This window comes from Piliocolobus tephrosceles, chromosome 2 (genome assembly GCF_002776525.5).
Source record: "Piliocolobus tephrosceles isolate RC106 chromosome 2, ASM277652v3, whole genome shotgun sequence".
Classification (NCBI taxonomy): Eukaryota; Metazoa; Chordata; class Mammalia; order Primates; family Cercopithecidae; genus Piliocolobus; species Piliocolobus tephrosceles.
In genome coordinates, this window is record NC_045435.1 from 135,773,240 (window position 1) to 135,794,919 (window position 21,680).

Sequence of the window (21,680 nt, forward strand, 5' to 3'; positions counted from 1 at the left end):
GGGGCCAAATAAGGGAATAAAAGCAGGCCACCCCAGCCAACAGCGGCAACCCATTCGGGTCCTCTTCCATGCTGTGGAAGCTTTGTTCTTTTGCTCTTCAAAATAAATCTTGCTGCTGCTCACTCTTTGGGTCTGCACTATCTTTATGAGCTGTTAACACTCACTGCAGAGGTCTGTGGCTTCACTCCTTAAGTCAGCGAGACCACGAACCCACCAGGAGGAACAAACAACTCCATATGCATCACCTTTAAGAGCTGTAGCACTCACTGCAAAGGTCTGCAGCTTCACTCCTGAAGTCAGTGATACCACAAACCCACCGGAAGGAATAAACTCTGGACACATCTGAACATCTGAAGGAACAAACTCCGGACACACCATCTTTAAGAACTGTAACACTCACTGCGAGGGTCTGTGGCTTCATTTTTGAAGTCAGCAAGACCAAAAACCCACCAGAAGGAACCAATTTCAGACACAGTAAGAATGAGAAACTGTTTTACTACCTAGGACAGTGTTTCTCAAACTGAAAGTTATACAGGTACAAAATAAATACAACGAGAAAAGATCACAGTTAATCACCCACAGTAACATTTGCTACTGTGAAACATTTGTTTCTGGTTGGATAGGAACCAGATTATCATAATGTAAAATTGTATGTCAGTTAGTTGCAAGTCAAAAAATTTAAAGCCACAGATTTAGGAAACTATGAATCTCCTGAACACATGGACTAGAAAAGCATCTGGCCTAATTTGCGCTACAGCTTGAAAAGTGCCTATTAAGCTCATGAAGGTTTGCCTTCTCTTACTCTTGTTAGAACCCAACCACCATGTGGAGAAGCCTGAGCTAGCCTGCTGAAGGATGAGAGACATGTGGGCTGGTCACTCCGGTCACGCTGGCTGAAGCCTGCCCACTGCTAGATGTGAAGGAGGTCATCTAGGACCAAGAGTCCCAGCCATGCTGGGTGTGGTGGCCCATGCCTGTAATTCCAGTACTTTGGGAGGCCAAGGCAGGAGGATTACTTGAGAACCCAGGTGTTTGAAATCAGCCTGGGCAACATAGTGAGACCCCACCTCTACAATGAAACCTGAAAATTAGCCAGGCATGGTGGTGTGTGCCTCTAGTCCCAGCTACTCGGGAGGTTAAGATGGGAGGATTGCTTGGACCTGGAAGGTTGAGGCTGCAATGCACTGTGATCATGCCACTGTACTCCAGCCTGGGTGACAGAGTGGGACTCTCAAAAAACAATAACAAAAAAAGGTGGGTGAGAGTGTCCAACCAACTCACCAGCCAACCACAGCCATATGAGTGAGCCTGGGCTAAATCAGCAGAAAATCTGGCCCAGGTTAGCCCAAATTGTTAAACCCCAGAATCTTGAGCTAATAAATGATTGCTGTCTGAAGCCACTAAGTTTGGGGATAGACTGTTAGGCAGTGAGAGATGACTGATTCAGCTTTCCTCTTCCAATTGTGGAAGAGACTGAGCCTCAAAGCAGAATAACTACAAAGTGTCACCAGTATAAACTTATGGGAGCGCAGGACACTTCTGGCACAATGAGCTTAGTTCCTGACATCACCAAGGTGGGGAGGAGGAAAGGGAAAGGAGAATGGTGACACAGATGGTGAGGAAACCACCATCCACCTGCAACTACTGAGAGACTTGGGGATGCTACTTGGCCTACCAGAGACAAGATTTAGGGGATATGTGACTGTTCTGAGCAAAGGGACATGACTTAGAGAAGAGGAGGCTCACCCAGGTGTTGCTCTGGGATTAACAGGTAAAAGTTAGAGGCGATAGATTTTTAGCTTAGATTTTTCTAAGATTTTTCTTCACATACAAAGAAGAAAAAAAAAATAAGAGTTTTCTAACAATTAATCTTCTAATTAATTTTAAGATTAATTGCCTTGAAAATAGTAAACCATAATCATCTGTCATAGCTACAGGAGAAGGGATGACTACATTGGTGGGAAACTGAATGAGATGATTTTTAAGGCCTTGCTTCCATTTTATTTCTCAGAAGGGGAATATAAAATTGGATTTTTGTTGGGAGGATACTCAACATTTTTATGAAAATGGTATTTGTCCTCATGTAAAAGTATGCTTCACACTGAAAATGGTAAGAATTTACAGAAACGTGGTCTTTGGGGTTAAAAGGATCTGGGTTTCAAGTTCACATTACTAAGTGTTGACCTAAGCAAGTTTTCTCTAAATCTTAGTTATGTCATCTAACACAGGGATAATAATAGTACCCCACAGGCCTGTTATAATGTTTAAATGAAATAACACCATGTACATGACACACAGAAAATGATCAATTATTATATTTATGCTTCTTAAGGAACAGAAGGAGATGGAATGGAAGAATGAAGCAAGAGGTGAAGGTTGAGAAATGAAAGGTTAAGGTAAGAAACTGAGAGCTCTCGACTCATTCCTAGAATAGTAGTCATTATATTATATACATATTTTTTGATAGGGTTTCCCTCCTGTCACCCAGGCTGGAGTGCAATGGCGCCATCTTGACTCACTGCAATCTTCACCTCCTGGGCTCAAGTGATTCTCCTGCCTTAGCCTCCCAAGTGGAATGGGTGGGACTACAGGCACATGCCATCATGCCCAGCTAATTTTTTATTTTTATTTTTTGTAGAGACAGGGTCTCACTAAGTTGTCTAGGCTGGTCTTGAACTCCTAGGCTCAACCAATCCACCTGCCTCAGCCTCCCAAAGTGTTGGGGTTACAGGTATGAGCCACTGCACCATGATTTTTATTTATATTTTATTTATTTATTTTTTAAATTTAGAGACAGGGTCTTGCTATGTTTCTCAGGCTGGACTCAAATTGTGGGGTTCAAATGATTCTTCCACCTCAGCCTCCCAAAGTGTTGAGGTTATAGACATGAGCCACTGCACCCAGCCACACTCATGATTTGTACACTGAACAGGTGTGGGAGATGAAGGAAACAGGTGATTAAATATTACTTTTTAAAAAGCTGTACAAACTTTCTCACCTTAGCCCACGAGGGAACTCTAAATCTCTTCCCAGTTCATCTCCAGTCCATCCTATCAACTCTCACTCCAACTTCCAAGGTAGAAGTGTGTCCGTGCGCCTGTCCTCAGGGAAGGATTATTTCTGCCCGTAAAGGAGCTAACTTAGTCACTCAAATTGTTTCTGAGCTCTCTGTGTGGCGAGAATCACAACAGAAACTGAGTAGTGCAGACAAAAGGGTGTCCAGGGCAGATGAACAGCCAGGATGCTGCACCCAGCCGATCCCAGCAGACCAAAAAAAAAAAGTCACAGGTCCAGTTTCACTCATCAGTGCAAAGTGGGCCAAAGCGCTCCTTGACCTTCAGTATCAGAGAAAATGTCAGGCTGTGGGGTGACGTGAAAACAAGGACAAGAGATAGGCAACTCCCAAGGACACTCCTCCAGCTGTCTATCAGCCACTCTCCTCGTCTCCTGTCTTCTCTCCCATCCTCTGCCTCTCTACCCCTTGGCCAAACCGCAAACCAGCCCATTTTGTGACTTAATGACAACTCTGATCAAGGATGATGAAACTAATAATACTAATAGCAACTGTCATTTATGAGTGCTAGTCACCATGCACTCTCCCCAGATCATTTCATTTAATCCTAACCATAATCCCAGACAGCAGGTATCAACATATGATTCTTAGAGAGAAGCACTTTTCCCAAGGCCTCAGACCTGCCAAGTGGGGGACCCAGGCAGTCAGATTCCCAAGCTCTTTCTTATACCACTGCACTACTCTGCCTCCAAAGGAGATTGAGGATGTGTTTCTGGACATATGCTTCCTATCACAAGGGTTTGGCTGTAAATACAGCCCTGAGGTTTTAACTCTAGAACTTTATTTTGCACTGTATCTGGGTGATCTTCCCAAGGTCCTGGTTTAAAAAAAGAAATTTTGGGCCAGGCACTGTGGCTCATGCCTGTAATCCCAGCACTTTGTGAGGCCAAGGCGGGCAGATTACTTGAGGCCAGGAGTTCAAGACCAGCCTGGCCAACACGGCAAAACCCTGTCTCTACTAAAAATACAAAACTTAGCTGGGTGTGGTGGTGCCTGCCTGTAATCCCAGCTACTCAGGAGGCTGAGGCATGAGAATCACTTGAACCCAGCAGATGGAGGTTGCAGTGAGCCAAGATTGTGCCATTGCACTCCAGCCTGGGTAACACAGCTGACTCTGTCTGAACAACAACAAAAACAAAAAAAGAAAAAAGAAACTGTTTCATCTTTGAAAGAACCTGAGAAGCTTTTGTTGCTTTTCCAAATCAAAGTCCCAGAGCCAGGAAAAGTCATGCAGGTTAGGAAGTCCCTCCCTGCACCTGCGGCACTGGGCAGCACAGCAGGGCTCCGCTGGATGCATGAGGGCCCCTCCTCTGGCCTCCTGTCTCTAATCTGTGTAGAGAAAACGAGCTTCACCAAAGAACAGGACAAGGGCATGTTATACAACACGTTTACTTTCCTGCCCAGGACCTTCCTGGCTGAAGCGCCCTGGCAAGCCAGCTAAATTCAATATTCTGGTAACTGTATTGCAACTGATGACAATTGACTTGGGAGAGGCACTCCATGTGAGAGTTCTCATATGTGACAAACACTTTTATTTACACAAGCAGGCTAAGCTGCCTTAAAGTTCCAAGTATAAATATTGCTCAAGCAACCTGACATTCCTGAGGTAAGAACCAGATCCGGAAGGCTAGGTCTATCTCTTCTTGATCTGTATTAAATTTGGCAAAAGGCTAAAGTTCCTTAAGAAAAAAAAAAACTCATTCTTAGGGGATATGATTAAGCAAGTCTAGTTTCAGTGGTAATTCTGACACAAGTGGTTTTGGGACCACGCTTTAAGAAACACGATTTAAAATGTAAGCAGTTATTCCATTCCACTTGGCATTTCCTTCGGTCTTATCTTCCATGCCCTCACTGATCTCAGACCTGAAGGTAAGTTGTTTAAGGACGGGGACTGTGTCCAGCTGTGTCTGCATCCCTGGTCAGACCACAGTATCTACACTGGGCAACACTCAAACGTCTGCTGACCAGAGCTGAATATCCCTCTGGGGCTTCTCCATGTTGTTTCCAGTTCCTGAGTTCCTGAATCCTTCTGGGGAGGTCGTGATCCTCTCTCTAGGACTTGAGTATCTCTGTACCCAAGGCAGTGACACAGAAGCCAAGAATTGTTCCCGTCTAATCCCATAATTAATGAAGCCAGGCAGCCAGCCCAAACTATCAGCACATTTCTCAATTGCTCTGCTTCAGCATCACTGGCCAAGTTCTACTCCATTTCCCTGGGCTGGAGTGGGCCAAGGAAACAGTCAAGTACACCAGAATGAAGAAGCCATGGGCAGGCAGCCAAATCCCAGCAGAGGGGGCAGGAGGCTCACTTCACTACTCTTGCTCCAGGCCCAGTTCCAGCATGGCAGAGCTGTGTTACTTGTCCTGCACCTTGCAAATTAGGAAAAGGGGCTGTCATCTGTGGAATTTTACAGAATAGAAAACTAATGTTAAAAAAACATGTGCTAAATGGGTGCCTTTCAAACGGCAAGGGCCGACAGGGGAGCTGACACTGCACTCAAGTGACCTTGAGATTAAAACTGGCAAAGCCAAGCTGAAAGACCAAATTAAGCTCTGCAGCAGCAAGGTACCAACTCTATTAAATGTTGCGTAGAACATTCTGTTGTTGGTTGAAAAATGCAGCTCACAGAAAAGTATACAATACCCTAGTATTCGTAGGGTGGAGGGGGAAAGGAATATATGTAAGCATTCACTTGCATGGAATTCCTCCAGAAAGGACAGAAGTAATTCCTAACACTGGTTTTCCTTCAGGAGGTATTCAGGGGGGATAAATGTGGATGGGTGATGTTTCACTGGTTTTGGTATGCTTTGGTTTTTGTTTTTTATTTTTTGTTTTGTTCTGTTCTTTTGAGACAGGGTTTCACTCCCTTTTTTGAGACTAGAGTACGATGGTGCGATCTAATTTCGGCTCACTGCAACCTCTGCCTCCCAGGCTCAGGCTATTCTCCTGCCTTAGCATCCCAAGTACCTGGCACCACAGGCATGTGCCACCATGCCCAACTAATATTTTATTTTTTGTAGAGGCAGGGTTTCACCATGTTGCCCAGGCTAGTCTCAAACTCCTGGGCCCACCTCAGCCTCCCAAAGTGCTGGGATTACAGGCATAAGCCACGGCTCCCGGCCCTGGTTGTTAAACAATGTGAATGTATTATTCAATCAAATATCATTATGGTTTTAAAAATTAGTTTTGAGGCAGGGAGCGGTCGCTCACACCTGTAATCCCAGCTACTCAAGTGGATGAGGCACAAGAATCGCTTGAATCCGGGAGGTGGAGGTTGCAGTGAGCCAAGATCGTACCACTGCAGTCCCGCCTGGGCAACAGAGTCTTAGTATTGACTTAGCATATGCCAGGCACTAGGGTAGATGCCCTTCTCAAAAGTTGGAGACAGATAATCAAATAACTCCTTATAAAACAATGATACAAGCCAGTAATAGGGACACAGAGAGAGGCCACTGGCCTTGCTGGGATGGAAAAGTGAAGAACCAGGTGAGGTTTCCTTCAATAAGTACTTTCTGGGCCAAGTCTTGAAAGAGTAAAACTAAGACCAACTACCAAGGACCAACTGCTGCAGCACTTCTGATGCCTGTCACGCCACAGAAAAACCGGTAAACAGGAGCACTGAAAGGACATCATCACTCTTAACTATTGTACACCAGTCCCTCCAATGTGGCGAAAGGAGTGTACAGCAATGAGAAAAGGGTTAGAAACAGCAGATGCTACGCTTTGCTTCCTTCCCCCTTCACACCCCCACCTCTACATTCACCCAGACACACCAGAGAATCCCACAGTGTACGTTTGATTAAGGGTACTAGAAGAACTGATATTTCTAAAGTGCTCAATAAAATGTTAAAGTCAAATAAGGCCCCAAAGAGTCTCAAAGCTTCGCAAACATCTCGGCAAGGAAGAATTCTCAACGCCTCAGGGGAGCGGCCTGTTGAAACTTGGATTTTCTTCCTGATACGACGCGCCTAAGATAGTGGACCTATCAGAAGCGGGGGCGAGACGGGCACCTTGAAGGGTAGAGCCTGCCCCGCCCGTGACCCGGGCAGCAAGAGACCTTTAGCGCTCTCCGCCTCGGTTTCCTCAATACCGAAACTGCAGTAAGAATGCTCGAGCCTCCTCCAAGTCCTTGACCCAGGAGATCCGCCGTGGAGAACAGAGTAAGCCCTTAGGATGTTGTGCAAAACACCCAGGCGTGGCAAGCAGGTGGCTTCTGTGCGCTCAGTAACGAGGGCGCAGACAGGTGCCCGCGTGCGCGGGATGCCCTCTCTCCGCGCTGTCCCCCGCACGCACGCGGGCCCAGCGCCTCCCGAGCGAGTGCCCCGGTGCGGCCTCCTCGGGCGCACCGTGCCCAGCCTAGCAACGAGGTCGCCCACCCCGCCTCCCTGCGCGCAGTGCCCGGTGCCCACGCCGCAGCATGGGGCGCGCAGCCCTCACCGCCCGGGAGAGGCGCTTCCTGGAAGCGGAGCCCCGGCCTCCAACCCGCCGCCGCTCACCAGTTCCCCGAGCCCACGATGCACACTTTCAGGGGCGCCGCTGCCATGGCCAGGCCGAATGTAGCCGCCCGGACCGTGCTGCCCTGGCCGGCTGCCCACCTCTGCCTGCTCAGCCTTGCCCGCAGCGGCTGGCGGCGGCCCCGCCCCGTTCGCCTCTCCGCCAATGGTCGCGGCCACCCCCGCCCGGCTCCGGGGGCCACAGCTGACAGCCGGGCAGGACCCGTTTCACCACTCCCAAGAACCACTGCGCACGCCTGGCCCTGGCCTGCCTCCCGGCCCCGCTCCGGCACCGCCCCACCCTGCCCGAGGCACGTCGGGACATGTAGTCCTCATCCGCTGTCGCTGCGCGGCCCTAGACAGCAGCTCCCGCCGCGCCACGTGCAGGCCTGGGCCACTGAGCAGCGACTCCAGCCCCTGGTTCTCGGTGGAGGCTGCACTCCATCCTGATGGGTGGAGCAGACCCGACCATCTCGCCGTGGTGCCCCCTACACGCTCCTTTTTCCCTACGCGGGAAGGGCTGCCACATTCCCATTTGGAGCGGAGAGAGGCTCCTAGGTTGACTCTCAAGCCGACCAGACTTGGGGCAGAGCTCGAAGTGCCCACCCTGCCTTGTCATCCTCTGCCTCATTTGCACAAACAAGACACAGCCTGGCACCTCTGAGCTTCTTAGTGAACTTAGATCTTCAGAGGGCTTTGGAATTTGGCTGGATAATACCTGTATTTCAAGGATGACACCTTTTCTAGTTAGAGTCAAGATAGAAGCACGACCTGGTGCGGTGGCTCAGGCCTGTAATCCCAGCACTTTTGGAGGCCGAGTCAGGAGGATCACTTGAGCCCAGGAGTTCGAGACCAGCCTGGGCAACATAATTAGGAGCCCCACCCCCCTGTACAAAAATTTAAAAAATTAGCCAAGCATGGTGGCACGCACCTGTAGTCCTAGCTACTAAGGAGGCTGAGGTGGGAGAATTAAATGTGCCCAGGAGGTCGAGGCTTCAGTGAGCCAGGATAGGGCCACTGCACTCCAGACTGAAGGACAGTGAGACCCTGTCTCAACAAAAAATACATACATAAAAATAAAGGAAAAAAGGTAACAACAGCTTGCATTCAGTGGGTGTCACCCTCACACACTTACCTGGCAGGAATTGCCTTACCATTGTCTTTGCCCAGGGCCTGACTTATCCCTTGCTTGTGGTTTGTTTGCATTTGTGATTAACACAACGCTCCCCTCCTTGACAAATAGAACCTTAGTTTGTTCATTCTGAGCATCAGTCTCTGCCAGGCACTGTGCTAGACACTGTCAGAGTAAGGCAAAGTCCTTTAAACCAGTGGTTCTCAAAGTCTGCTGCATATTAGAGTCACTGGGGCTTTAAAAAATCCCCATGCTCAGGCACCATTTGCAGGCCAGTTACATCAGAATGTCCCAGGGTGGGATCCAGGCATCAGCATGTTTGTTTATTTATTGACTTATATATTTTTTGAGACAGTCTCCCTCTGTTGCCCGGGCTGGAGCAGAATTTTTTAAAGTTCAAGAGGTAATTGCAACAGGAAGCCAAGATTGAGAACCAGAAGACTAAAATATCAGTGGATTTTGGCTAAAGAAACAAATACTCTAGTACCTACAAAAAAAACTAAGCCTAGGCTGGGCACCATGGCTCACGCCTATAACCCCAGCACTTTAGGAGGCCGAGGTAGGCAGATCACCTGAGGTTGGGAGTTCGAGACCAGTCTGCCCAACTTGGTGAAACCCCGTCTCTACTGAAAATACAAAAAATTAGCCAGGCATGGTGGCGGATGCCTGTAATCCTAGCTACTCGGGAAGCTGAGACACAGGAGAATCGCTTGAACCTGTGAAGTGGAGGTTGCAGTAAGCTGAGATCTTGCCACTGCACTCCAGCCTGGGGGACAAGAGCGAAACTCCATTTCAAAAAAAAAATAATAATAATAATACTAAGCCTATTAGTTTGATGCTCAGAGAATTGTTATTTTTGCTTTGTTCTCTACACTGAATGAAATAGTTATTTGTGTTACTTATGATATTTGCTTAAGAAAATACTTAAAAGGAGCTGGTGAGCCAGAGCAGTCTTTCTATCCCCTCACCAATGGTTTGTTCTCAATTATTTGCAATAATGCAAAGATACATGCAGGGATAATGGAAAAGATGGGCTAGTCAAGCTTTATTAATCTTTTCTGTATTTGTGTAACAGAATGCATTTGTCAAATTGAATAATGAAGTCATGTACTTGGGTAGTATACATACACTGCAAATATTTATATTGTCTGACTGAACTAGGATCCCTTCGTCTGGTACAGTAAGGCCAAATACCCACACCAAGGTTTGCAGAGGGAGAAAGAAGGGTGTTTATCTGTAGGGCACCAAGCAAGGAGAATCAGGTAGCTCCTCCTTGATGGCTGGCAAGTAAGGGTTTTTAAAGGCAGTTGGGGGCCAGGCGCGGTGGCTCACACCTGTAATCTCAACACTTTGGGAGGCGGGGCAGGAAGATTGCTTGAGTTCAGGAGTTCAAGACCAGTCTGGATAACACATACCCTGTCTCTATAGAAAGTTAAAATCAGCTGCGTGTCCCAGCTAGTCGGGATAGGCTGAGATGAGGGGATTACTTGAGCCTAGGATGTCGAGGTTGCAGTGAACTGTAATTGTGCCACTGCACTCCAGCCTGAACAAAAGAGCGAGATCCTGTCTCAAAAATAAAAAGTAAAATAAAGGTGCGTGGGGCAGAGGTTACAGGTAAAGTCATAAATCAATACGTGGAGCTACACATTGGTTTGACCTAAAAAGGCAGGACATCTCAAAGGTGGCGGGGGGGACCCACAGGTCATAGGTGAATCAGAGATTTTCTTTTTTGCAATTGGTTAAGGAACTTTAAATAAAACTTTGTCTAAAAATTTGGGGTCAGCAGAAAAGAACATTAGTTCTCAGCCCAGGCAGTATAGGGAGACCCCATCTCTACAAAAATAATTTTAAAATTAGCTGACCATGTTGGCACAGACCTGTGGTTCCAGCTACTTGGGAGACTGAGGTGGGAGGATTACTTGGGCCTGGAAGGTGGAGGTTGCAGTGAGCCATGATTGTGCAACTGCACTCCAGCCTGGGCAACAGAATGAGACACTATCTCCAAAAAGAAAAAATAAACGAAAGAAAAAAGAGAATGTTAGTTTTGATTTGCAGGCATGACTTTTAAGCCCCTCTGGAAGACATTTAGAACAAAGAACAGTGGTCAGAGTTCAATCCTCAGTTCCTCCTTATCTGAGGTCTACATGCCAGTGGATACATTTGGTGAGGGTCTGGGTTTCTAAAAAACAACTCAGGGACATATGTTAAGATGCATCATTAGTTTCTATAGGGACCATCTTCAGACTCTAACTTCCTTGGTTTTTTTTTTTTTTTTTTTTTTTTTTGGTAGAGTCTTGCTCTGTCATCCAAGCTGGAGTGCAGTGGCACAATCTCAGCTCACTGCAACCTCTGCCTCCCAACTCAAGTGATCCTCTCCCTCAGCCTCTTAAGTAGTTGGGACTACAGGTACATGTCACAATGCTAATTTTTGTATCTTTTGTAGAGACGGGGTTTTGCCATGTTGCCCAGGCTGGTCTTGAACCCCTGAGCTCAAGTGATCTGCTGACCTTAGCCTTCCAAAAGTGCTGAGATTACAGGCGTGAGCCACTGTGCCCAGCCTTGGCTATTGTTTTAAGTTACTGTTACCTTCTTGCTTATTAATTTGCTCATTTACTTCTCAAGGCTGGGTAGGTGCCTGGAATTTCCCTTGAATGAACTCAAGATTTTCTATTATTTCCATGCTTGGGAGATCCACAGGCCTTTAAGAGGGGTCCCTGCTCTGTCTCCTTTACACCAAATTATTCATTTTTAGCAGTTGCCTAAAAGTTTTTAGTTTATTTTTAAAAAGGGGGTTTTTTGGTAGAAAGAGGGTCTTGCTATGTTGCTCAGGCTGATCTTGAACTCCTGGCCTCAGGCAATCTTCCTGCCTTGGCCTCTCAAAGTGCTGGGATTATAGGCAAGAGCCACCACTCCTAGCCACCTAAAAGTTTTTTTTTTTTTTTTTTTTTTTTTTTTTTTTTTTAATTTTTTTGGGGCTACTTATAAGTTTTGTACCTTCTCTGGAAACTCTTATTCCTGAATATTACAACTACATTTGCATGAATGTGAGCTACCCAGCTATTCTGTGTGTTGGGGTGATCAGACCCAACACCAGGCCATGGGGGATACAAAGTCCAACAGAGTCAAAGGAATGAGAAAAGACAAGAGAGAAAGTGGGACCAGGGGGCCAATGCTAGTATGTAGGCTGCAAAGGCCCTGAGCTCTGGGAGCCCACGCTATTTATTGCTGATAAAACAAAGAAACAGGTGGTGAGGATGTGGGGGTTGAAAGGAAGCAGTGTATCAAGCAAATGAGCTACAGCTGTGACATTTAGCATTTTCTTTGAAACATATGGCTACTTGAGATAATGGGAGAAAGGAGCCAGCAAGTCTAGACCCATTCCAAAGGCCACAAGGGGTTTTATACCCTGGACCCTGGACATGTTCCAAGCCCTGCCTCAGCTTCTTTACCAATACTCAGCTTTTCTCCCAACACTGTGGACATATCCTGTCCAGCATCATCCTACAGTGTTTATTGGTGACCTGATATGCACAACACATTGTGTGAGAACAGACAGAGAGGATACTCATTTGGTTTTATAGACTGGTTACAAAGATTAAGACAAAAAACAAATAGGTGAAATTTATGAACCTAATGTTGAGAAAATAAAGCAAGTTCCGGGAGAATACATACAGTGAGATCCCATTTCTGTTAGTTCAGAAACAAGCAAAAATAAATCTATCACTAGGGATTCACATGTAGTGAAACTGTAGAGGAAAACAAGGAAAGGAAACCCACAAAATGGAGGATCGTGGATATGGTGAAGGGCAGGGTTAGTTATTTACACATTTTGCACATATTAAATTATTTTTGTGTAGCTGTTTAATGAAAATCACAGGCGAAAGGAGAATCCACAGTACAGAGGAGTGAAGAAAGCCAAACCAACCACAGTGGATAGGAACTAGTGACCTGCTTTCCAATTTTGAGATAGCTGATCTTCTACCAGTCCCACTCTTTTGTCTAAGATGACAGTGCCAACAATGTTAGTCTTCTGTGTGCCACCTTCTCCAAAGGGTTGAATAGCCTGGAAGACAAAAGGTTAGCCATTGTCATTGTGACAGTGCCAACACTTTGGGGACCTGGAGAAGGCTTAGGGCAGGGGTGTCCAACCTCTTCGCTTCCCTGGGCCACATTGGAAGAAGAACTGTCTTGGGCCACACATAAAACACCCTAACACTAATGATAGCTGATGAGCTAAAAAACAAACAAAAAATCAAAACAAAACAAAACAAAAACAACTTGCAAAAAAAATCTCATAATGCTTTAAGAAAGTTTACAAATTTGTGTTGGGCTGCATGTGGTCCATAGGCTATGGGTTGGACAAGCTTGGCATAGGGTGTACATAATTTCATGCATGGAGACAATGTCTTTAACAACATGACTGGTTCATGCATTGTGGTAGAAAGAGGTGCCACTAGCTAGCCAGGTAAAAATCAGGTAGCACTTTGGAAACTCAGCCCAGAAATCTCCTTAGCAAGGTCACTGAGTTCATGAAGTGCACTTTTTATTTTCCACATTACAGAAGGCAATGGCAACAGTGTTGTCAAACTTTTCTATGTAACTGGAGTCCCCTTTCCTCTCTGTGGATAGCATTTCCCTCACTTTAAGTCCTCACTCCCAGTCTCCTACACCATTACTAACATGCTCCCAGAGGCGTTTCTGGCTTATATCTGCTGCCCAGTCCCAAAGCCAGTGCTGTGTGTTATGGTGTCATCAGTACTCCACTTTTGAGTACAAAAATCTGTCCTGATTATTGCTTGTTGCATAACAAACCATCCCAAAACGTAGATCTTAAAACAACATTTCTTTATCTCTGGAATATTACATGGGGGTGGATGTTCAAATGGGGCTGGAAGATCCACTTCCAAGATGTCTTGCTTGGATAGAGCAAGATGGAGGCCAAAATGGCTGCCAAGTTGTGCCTGTTGCTGCCTGGGAGCTTGGTGGAAGCTGAGGGCTGGAGGCTGGAATCCTCTGCATGGGCTTCTCTGGAGCTGCTTCTCCATGGCATAGTGCCTGCATTCTGCAAGGAAGCATCACAAGAAAAACAAAACAGAAATTGCTAATTTCTTAAGACTTGAGTCCAGAAATGGCCATGACATCACTTTTGTTTTAATCAAAAAATTACAGAGCCCAAATTCTAAAGGAAGGGACATAGGCTCTACCTCTCATTAAAAGAAGTGCCAAAGAATTTGGGGATTGTGTTTTAAAATTGCCATTGCCATGCCCTATATTATATATTCGTATTACAAGTGAGCACACTAAGGTACAGCAACACTAAAAAACACTTTCCAAGGGTCCAGTGGTGAGCCAGTACCAGAATTTTTGGATTCATATCCTGCACTTATCAACTGTTCATTTATTCTACATGTACTTGCTGAGCACCTACTATATGCTGGCCACTGTGCTAGGTCCCAAGAATTAAATATTAAATAAGAGCTGGGTGAGGTGGCTCACACCTGTAATCCTAGTACTTTGGGAGGCTGAGGTGGGCGGATCACTTGAACTCAGGAGTTCGAGACCAGCCTGGGCAAGTCCCCATCTCTAAGAAAAATAAAAAAGCCAGGTGTGGTGGTGCATGCCTGTAGTCCCAGCTATTCAGGAGGCTGGGGCAGGAGAATCACTTGACCCCAGGAGGTGGAGGTTGCAGTCAGCTGAGATTGTGCCATTTCACTCCAGCCTGGATGACAGAGTGAGAGTCTGTCTCAAAAACAAACACTCAAGAGAAGCAAGGTTCCTGCCCTCTTAGATGCTTATATTTAAAGGAAGATGTAGACCAATGAACACGGAAGCACCCTAGTGTGTTAAATGGTACCAACTTACTATGGCAGCTCAGAAAAAGACCCTTGTCCCAGATTTGGGAGTTTAAGAAGGCTTCCTAGATAAAGTAAGATCTCTGCTGAAGCGTGAAGTAAAGGTGGCATCGGCAAGGTAAAGGGGTGGGAGAGCAGCCAATGAACTGTTCCATGCAGAGGGAACAGCACAGGCAAAATTCAGAGTCTAGAGAAAGAATGGGATGTTCAGGAGCTAAGAGGAGTTTAATATGGATGGAGGGAAGAATGAATGAGTGACAGAATATGAGGGGAAAGGGGAAATGGAAATAAATAAAAACAGAGAGGTAGAGGAGGTACCTGATTATAGCTGGCCTTATAAAGCATATTGAAAAATTTGAACTGAAATTCTGAAGGCCAAAAAAAATTATAGGGTTTCAGCAGGAGCTTAACATCATCAGTCTTGTGTCATAGGAAGCATGCTGTGGATGAATTCACAGGGAAAAGGCCCAAAGGCTGAGACCAGGAAGAAGCCTGCTGCTGTGTTCTGTAAGAGCCATAATAATGGCTTAGACTGAGATGGAGACCAGTGTGGTGGTAACAGTGATGGAGACAAGTGATTGAAACTCAGACCTATCTAGGAAGCAGAAAAAAAAGACTTACTACTTTCTCAGGTGCAAGAGAGGAAAGGGTCTAGGATGACTCCACCTATCAGTCTTGGGCAACTGAATGAATATCATTTGCTAAAATGGGGAACCCAGGAAGAGAAACCAATCTAGAGAGAAGGATGATGAACTCAGTTCTAGACAAGTTAAGTTTGGGGAAGGTCATCTGATATCCAAGTTCAGATTTCAGGGAGGCAGTTGGATGTGTGAGCCTGAGATAGACACATTTGTCATTTACCAGCATGTACTTAGAAGTTGCAAGTGGTCAGTGCCTAGAACAATGCCTAGCACGGAGTGGGCACTCAATAAATGTTGAATGAAAGTGATTGGGATCACTCAGAGAGATGGGGAGACAAACCAGGACAGACTCTGGAATGGACTTAATATTAACAAAGAGGCGCATGAGAGGATGAGAAAGAAACGATGAGAACATTGGGTGGTATCACAGTTGCCAAAGGGAAGGCAACATTTCAAGAAGGAAGGGTGGTCACAGGGGAGTTGAGAGTGGTCAAATAAAAACCAGGGTTGGGTGCAGTGGCTTATGCTTGTAATCCCAGCACTTTGGGAGGCTGAGATGGGCAGATTGCTTGATCCCAGGAGTTTGAGACCAGCCTGGGCAACACAGCAAGACCTTGTCTTTAAAAAAACAAAAAAAGGATAGGACTAAAGTGTAATGTATCTTCGGGCTAGGAGGATGTTGGTAGGGCCCTCATATGGTTGTGCAGGTAGCACACTGCACAACACCAGCAGGCACCATGCACACTGCAGACATTGCAGATCGGTATACCTAAGATGACTATTTTCTGATAGATGGAAGCAAGTGTCTTGAAAAAGGGAAATGTTTTTCCAGTCTGCTTGAAAGCAATATATGGGCTAACCACAGGCCTGTTTTTTGCTGTCTCTGGTCAGAGTAAGTCACTTTCAGTTTTGGAGCTGAGCATAAACTCATTGTGTGGTGGGTGGAGGTATAAATAAATGGAAGGTAGGGAAGTGAGACTTGAGCAAGTGCAGATATCTTAGTCTGTTTGTGCTGCTATAACAAAATCCCTGAGACTAGACAATTTATAAAGAACAGAATTTTGTTTGTTTGTTTGTTTGCTTTGTTTTGAGACAGAGTCTACCTCTGTCACCCAGGCTGGAGTGCAATGGCAGGATCTTGGCTCACTGCAACCTCCACCTCCCAGGTTCAAGTGGTTCTCGTGCTTCAGCCTCCTGAGTAGCTAGGATTGCAGGCTTGTACCATTATGCCTGGCTATTTTTGTATTTTTAGTAGAGACAGGGTTTCACCATGTTGGCCAGGCTGGTCTCAAACTCTTGGCTTTAAGTGATCTGCCTGCCTTGGCCTCCCAAAGTGCTGGGATTACAGGCATGAGCCACTGAGGCCAGCCCAGAAATTTATGTCCGGAAAGTCCCAGGTCAAGGTGCTGGCATTCAGTGTCTGGTAAAGGTCTTCTTGCTTGTCCTCACGTGATGGAAGAGCAGAGGGGAGAAAAAAAAAAGGGCCTAATTCCCTGTAGCCCTTGTAGCCATTTTATGAAGTCATAATCTGGCCAGGTGCTGTGATTCATGCCTATAATCCCAGCACTTTGGGAGTAAATCATGGGAGGATCGCTTGAGCCCAGGAGTTCGAAACCAGCCTGGACCACTTGGCAAGACCTTGTCTCTACAAAAAAATGTAAAAAATAGCTGGGCATGGCGGTGCACACCTATATCCCCAGCTACTTGGCAGGCTGAGGTGGGAGGCTCCCCTGAGGGCAGGAGGTTAAGGCTTCAGTGATTGTGCCACTGCACTCCAGCCTGGGCAACAAAGCAAGAGTCTGTCTCAAATAAACAAATAAAGTCATAACTCCCAATTAGAGCCCTCGTGACTTAATCACCTCCTAAAGGCCCCACCCCTTAATACTATCAAATTGGGGATTAAGTTTCAACATGAATTTTGGAAAAGACACAAACATTCAAACTGCAGCAGTAGACAGTATTTTCTAGAAGTTTTGGCTGTGAGAAAATGAGAGATAGGGACATGAGGAAGAGGAGAGGCAAAAGTAAAGAGTAGCGAAATAATTTTAGGTTTTTTGTTATTGTTTGTTTTACATCATGTGGAGGAGGCTAGAATATGTTGAACTAGTCCTGGGGAGGAGCCAGTAGAGAGGCAGATATCTGAAATACAGGAGAGGCCAGGTACGATGGTTCATACCTGTAATCCCAGCAGGAGAATCTCTTGAGTAGCTGTGATTCCAGCTACTTGGGAGGCTGAGGCAAGGGGATCCCTTGAACCCAACATTTTGAGGTTGCAGTGAGCTATGATTGTGCCACTGCACTCCAGACAGAGCAAGACCCTGTCTCAAAAGATAAATAAAATAAAATACAAAAGAGAATGAGGACAGTGAGAGTAAGAGTGAGAGAGAAATTAGTCTTTTCTTTTCTTCTGAGATGGAGTTTCACTCTTATTGTCCAGGCTGGAGTGCAGTGGCGTGATCTAGGCTCACTGCAACATCTGCCTTCCGGTTTCAAGCGATTCTCCTGCTTCAGCCTCCCGAGTTGCTGGATTATAGGCACCCGCCACTATGCCCGGCTAATTTTTGTATTTTTAGTAGAGGTGGGGTTTCACCATGTTGGCCAGGCTGGTCTCGAACTCCTGACCTCGTGATCCACCTGCCTCAGCCTCCCAAAGTGTTGGGATTACAGGTGTAAGCCACGCGCCCAGCCAAGGGATTAGTCTTATATTAGACGAGATGGTCCCAGAAAAGTTCTCTGAGAAGGAGACATCTGAATACATGGAAGGAGCCTGCCACGGGAAGGTGGGCAGAAGAGAACTCCAGGGAGGGGGACCGCCAGTGTGAAGGCCCCGAGGCAGTGCAGAGCCTGCATATTTGAGGAACAGAAAACTATAATTAATAAGTAAGTATGAGAGAGAGGAGCATTTCAGTCAGAGACACAGTCAGCCCAGATTAAATAGCAGGGTCTTGTGGTCCATGGTATTAAAAAAAAAAAAAAGGATTTCCCACTAGGCAAATCTGAGTCAATGCACACATTAAAATTAATAATAATTGTTATGAATGTAAACTCTTTGAATAAAAGTTCATGAGCCTATGCCAATTCAAAGAAACAAGTAAACAAACAAGGCAGAAGGGAAACAAGTGAACAAGGCAGACAAGTCGAATGTCAACCCATAAATATGGAAAGAATGAAGGCTCTAGGCAATCATCAATGGATGCTAACAATAGTGACGAAAGTCTGATGTGGGACAGGATATTTACTTAGCATCAAAGTGTCCACATAAATTGTTTACAAAGGATAAAACAATAACTTTACTGTAGAGGAAACTGACTGACACCACCTTAGCCACATGGTCAAAGTCATCGCCAGTGATGGGACAAACTGACACATGAACCTTCTTGAACTAAAATGAGAAGATATTTGCTGAATATCAGTGTGTTAGAGATTTATTTTTAAAAATAGGACTTCAGGATTTTACAGGTTAAAATATTTTTAATTTTTTTGATGTCTGACAGAGAATTGTCCATTTTTTCCAAATAAGGACACAAGCTATTGCCATATCCTATTACCATTTTAATTCATCTTATTTTAATTCATCTTATTAATCTTACTTTATTTAACATATCTTTTGAATAATTAATGCATCCAAATAGTTCAAAACCCAAAAGTCTTAAAGAGGTATACAGTGAAATTCCTTTCTTTTCCAGCAGATGCCCAATTTCCTCCTTTGAAGAAACCTTTTTCTCAATCCCAATTTCTTTGTGTATCCTTCCAAGAATATCCCACACATATACACATACATTTTTTTTCCCTCTCTCTTTTTTTTGTTTTTGAGACAGAGTTTCTCTCTGTTGCCCTGGCTGGAGTGCCCAGGCACAAACATGGCTCACAGCAGCCTTGACCTCCTAGGCTCAAGCAATTGATCCTCTCTCCTCATCCTTCCGAATAGCTGCGACTTACAGGTGCGAGCCACCACACCTGGCCACTTTTTTAAAGTTTTTTATAGAGATGAAGTTTCACCATGCTGCCCAGGCTGGTCTCGAACTCCTGGGCTCAAGAGATCCGCCCGCCTCAGCCTTTCAAAGTGCTGGGATTACAAGTGTGAACCACTGCGCCTGGCTCCTCTTGTTTTTAATTCGTATGTTATGCACATTGTTCAGTTACTTGCTTTTTCACTAGATGTCATTTGGCATTAAAAATGTCAGTCAACATAAGAAAAGGATGCACATATGAAAACTTAAAAGAAAAAAACTTAGCTTTTTGGAAAACACTCCCCCAAAGTCTTTATTTTTCTTATTTCTCTGTGACACTGAAAACTTATTCACAGGCTGATATTGGTTAGATTTTCCCCTCTAATTCCAAGTAAAACATACACTTGGACCACCGTAGAGAAACATTTTATCTATTCTGCCTTACCCCACATATGTCACAGCTTTGCTTCCTCATTACACACCATACAATCTCTGGTGGTGACATTTGTTCTGGGTATAGCTGATTTCAAATGCAATTATCCGTCTTCAATATTGTTATTGACAGTCCAGTGATAAATTACAGATTTTTGGCAGAAGAAAACAATGCCTCCTTCTGGAAACTTACATTGGCTTTTATCTCACCTCCTTGGGGAATAGAGACATAATGGATAAAAGGCAGATTTGGCTGCTTGAAAGACCCGAATAGAGCCCCAGGCACTTAGCAGTAGCAGGTGTCAATTGTAATCTGTTCACATCAAAGTTTATTACATTATCCAGGAGGTCTGTGTACCAGGTTTTATCCAGCAACTGCATGCTTTCATCAGTTCCTTAAATTGGGACAGTGTGAAAATTTGTTGCTTCTTTTACAAACCACACTACCATAATCCTCTTTGATTTAGAAGCCAGCTCTTAGCCCAGCACTGTGTATTATTATAGATTATGTCTGGGGTGTCAGCCAACTTGGATCACTTGGAGAACTTGGGAGTTTTAAAGATGAATTTACCAGACTTAGGACTGTAACTGACCAGAGAAAGGCATATCTATCCAGTTTTTGCTTGATTAAAAGTCAAATATCCACCTGAACTTGGTTTTCTGTGGTTTTTTTGTTTGTTTGTTTGTTTGTTTTGTTTTGTTTTTGAGATGGAGTCTCCCTCTGTCACCCAGGCTGGAGTGCAGTGGCACAATCTCAGCTCACTGCAACCTCTGACTCCTAGGTTCAAGCGATTCTTCTGCCTCAGCCTCCCCGGTAGCTGGGATTACAGGCGCCCGCCACCATGCCCGGCTAATTGTTGTATTTTTAGTAGAGATGGGGTTTCACCATGTTGGCCAGGCCGGTCTTGAACTCCTGACCTCAAGTTATCTGCCCGCCTTGGCCTTCCAAAGTGCTGGTATTACAGGCGTGAGCCCCTGTGTCCAGCCTGAACTTGGTTTTTAGTTTGTCTTTTTCATTGTTTATTCAACATGTAGTTACTGAACTCCTACTATGTGCCAGGAGCTAAGGACACAATGTTGAACAAAACAAAGTCCCTGCCCTCATGGAACTTACAGTCCAGAGGGGAGACTAGATAAAGAACAAAGCAGGTTTCTTCACAAGTATCCACCTTTATGCTCTTCTGATGAGAGATGAGGGATGCCGGAACCGATGGGAGGGGCAGCAACCTGGACCCAAGGTGTCAGGTAAGACTTTCTGGACATCTGAATTGAAGGATGAGTAGGAATTAACTGGGGGAAGAGTGTTTGAAGCAGAGAGAACAGCATGGGTGAAGGTTAGGAGGCAAAATGAAAATAGTCATTGGTTCTTTTGAGAAACTGCAAATTCAATAAATTGGAGGATAATTCAAGACATAAGGACAGATGAGAGGCCGTGTGCAGTGGTGCACACCTGTAATCCCAGCACTTTAGGGGCTGGGGTGGGAGGATCCCTTGAGCTCAGGAGTTCGAGACCAGCCTGAGAAACACGGTGAAACTCTGTCTCTACAAAAAATACAAAAATTAGCCAGGCGTGGTGGCATGCACCTGTAGTCCCAGCTACTCAGGGGGCTGAGGTGGCAGGATTGCTTGAGTCCTGGGGGTTGAGGCTGCAGTGAGCAGAGGTCATACTACAATACTCCAGCCTGGGTGATAGACCTTGCCTCAAAATAGATTAAATAAGTAAACAAATAAAGTGTTTTTAAAAATCAGAAACAAAGTCACTAAAAAAAGACAAAAGGAGGCCGGGCACGGTGGGTCCAGCCTGTAATCCCAGCATTTTGGGAGGCCGAGGTGGGTGGATCACCTGAGGTTGGGAGTTCAAGACCAGCCTGACCTCCAAGAAGAAGCCCTGTGTCTAGTAAAAATACAAAATTAGCCGGGTGTGGTGGCACATGTCTGTAATCCCAGCTACTCGGGAGGCTGAGGCAGGAGAATCACTTGAGCCCAGGAGGCAGAGCTTGTGGTGAGCTGAGATAGTGCTATTGTACTCCTTCCTGGGCAACAAGAGTGAAACTCCATCGAAAGAAAGAAAGAAAGAAAGAAAGAAAGAAAGAAAGAAAGAAAGAA

The 21,680-nt window shown here is 45.4% G+C and overlaps 1 protein-coding gene across 2 annotated transcripts in view; it reads right to left on the minus strand.

The window, feature by feature from the left end:
• The window catches only part of GPD1L (glycerol-3-phosphate dehydrogenase 1 like), a 65,491-nt gene extending 57,671 nt beyond the window's left edge, over nucleotides 1-7,820 (minus strand). The window contains exon 1 of one of the 2 annotated variants that reach the window (XM_023192261.1): nucleotides 7,571-7,820. In XM_023192261.1, the coding sequence (XP_023048029.1) occupies nucleotides 7,571-7,617 (47 nt within the window). In that variant the 5' untranslated portion in view covers nucleotides 7,618-7,820. The remainder of the gene's footprint in view (nucleotides 1-7,570) is intronic. The other variant, XM_023192262.1, reaches the window with a different exon arrangement.
• Nucleotides 7,821-21,680: the final 13,860 nt, after the last annotated feature.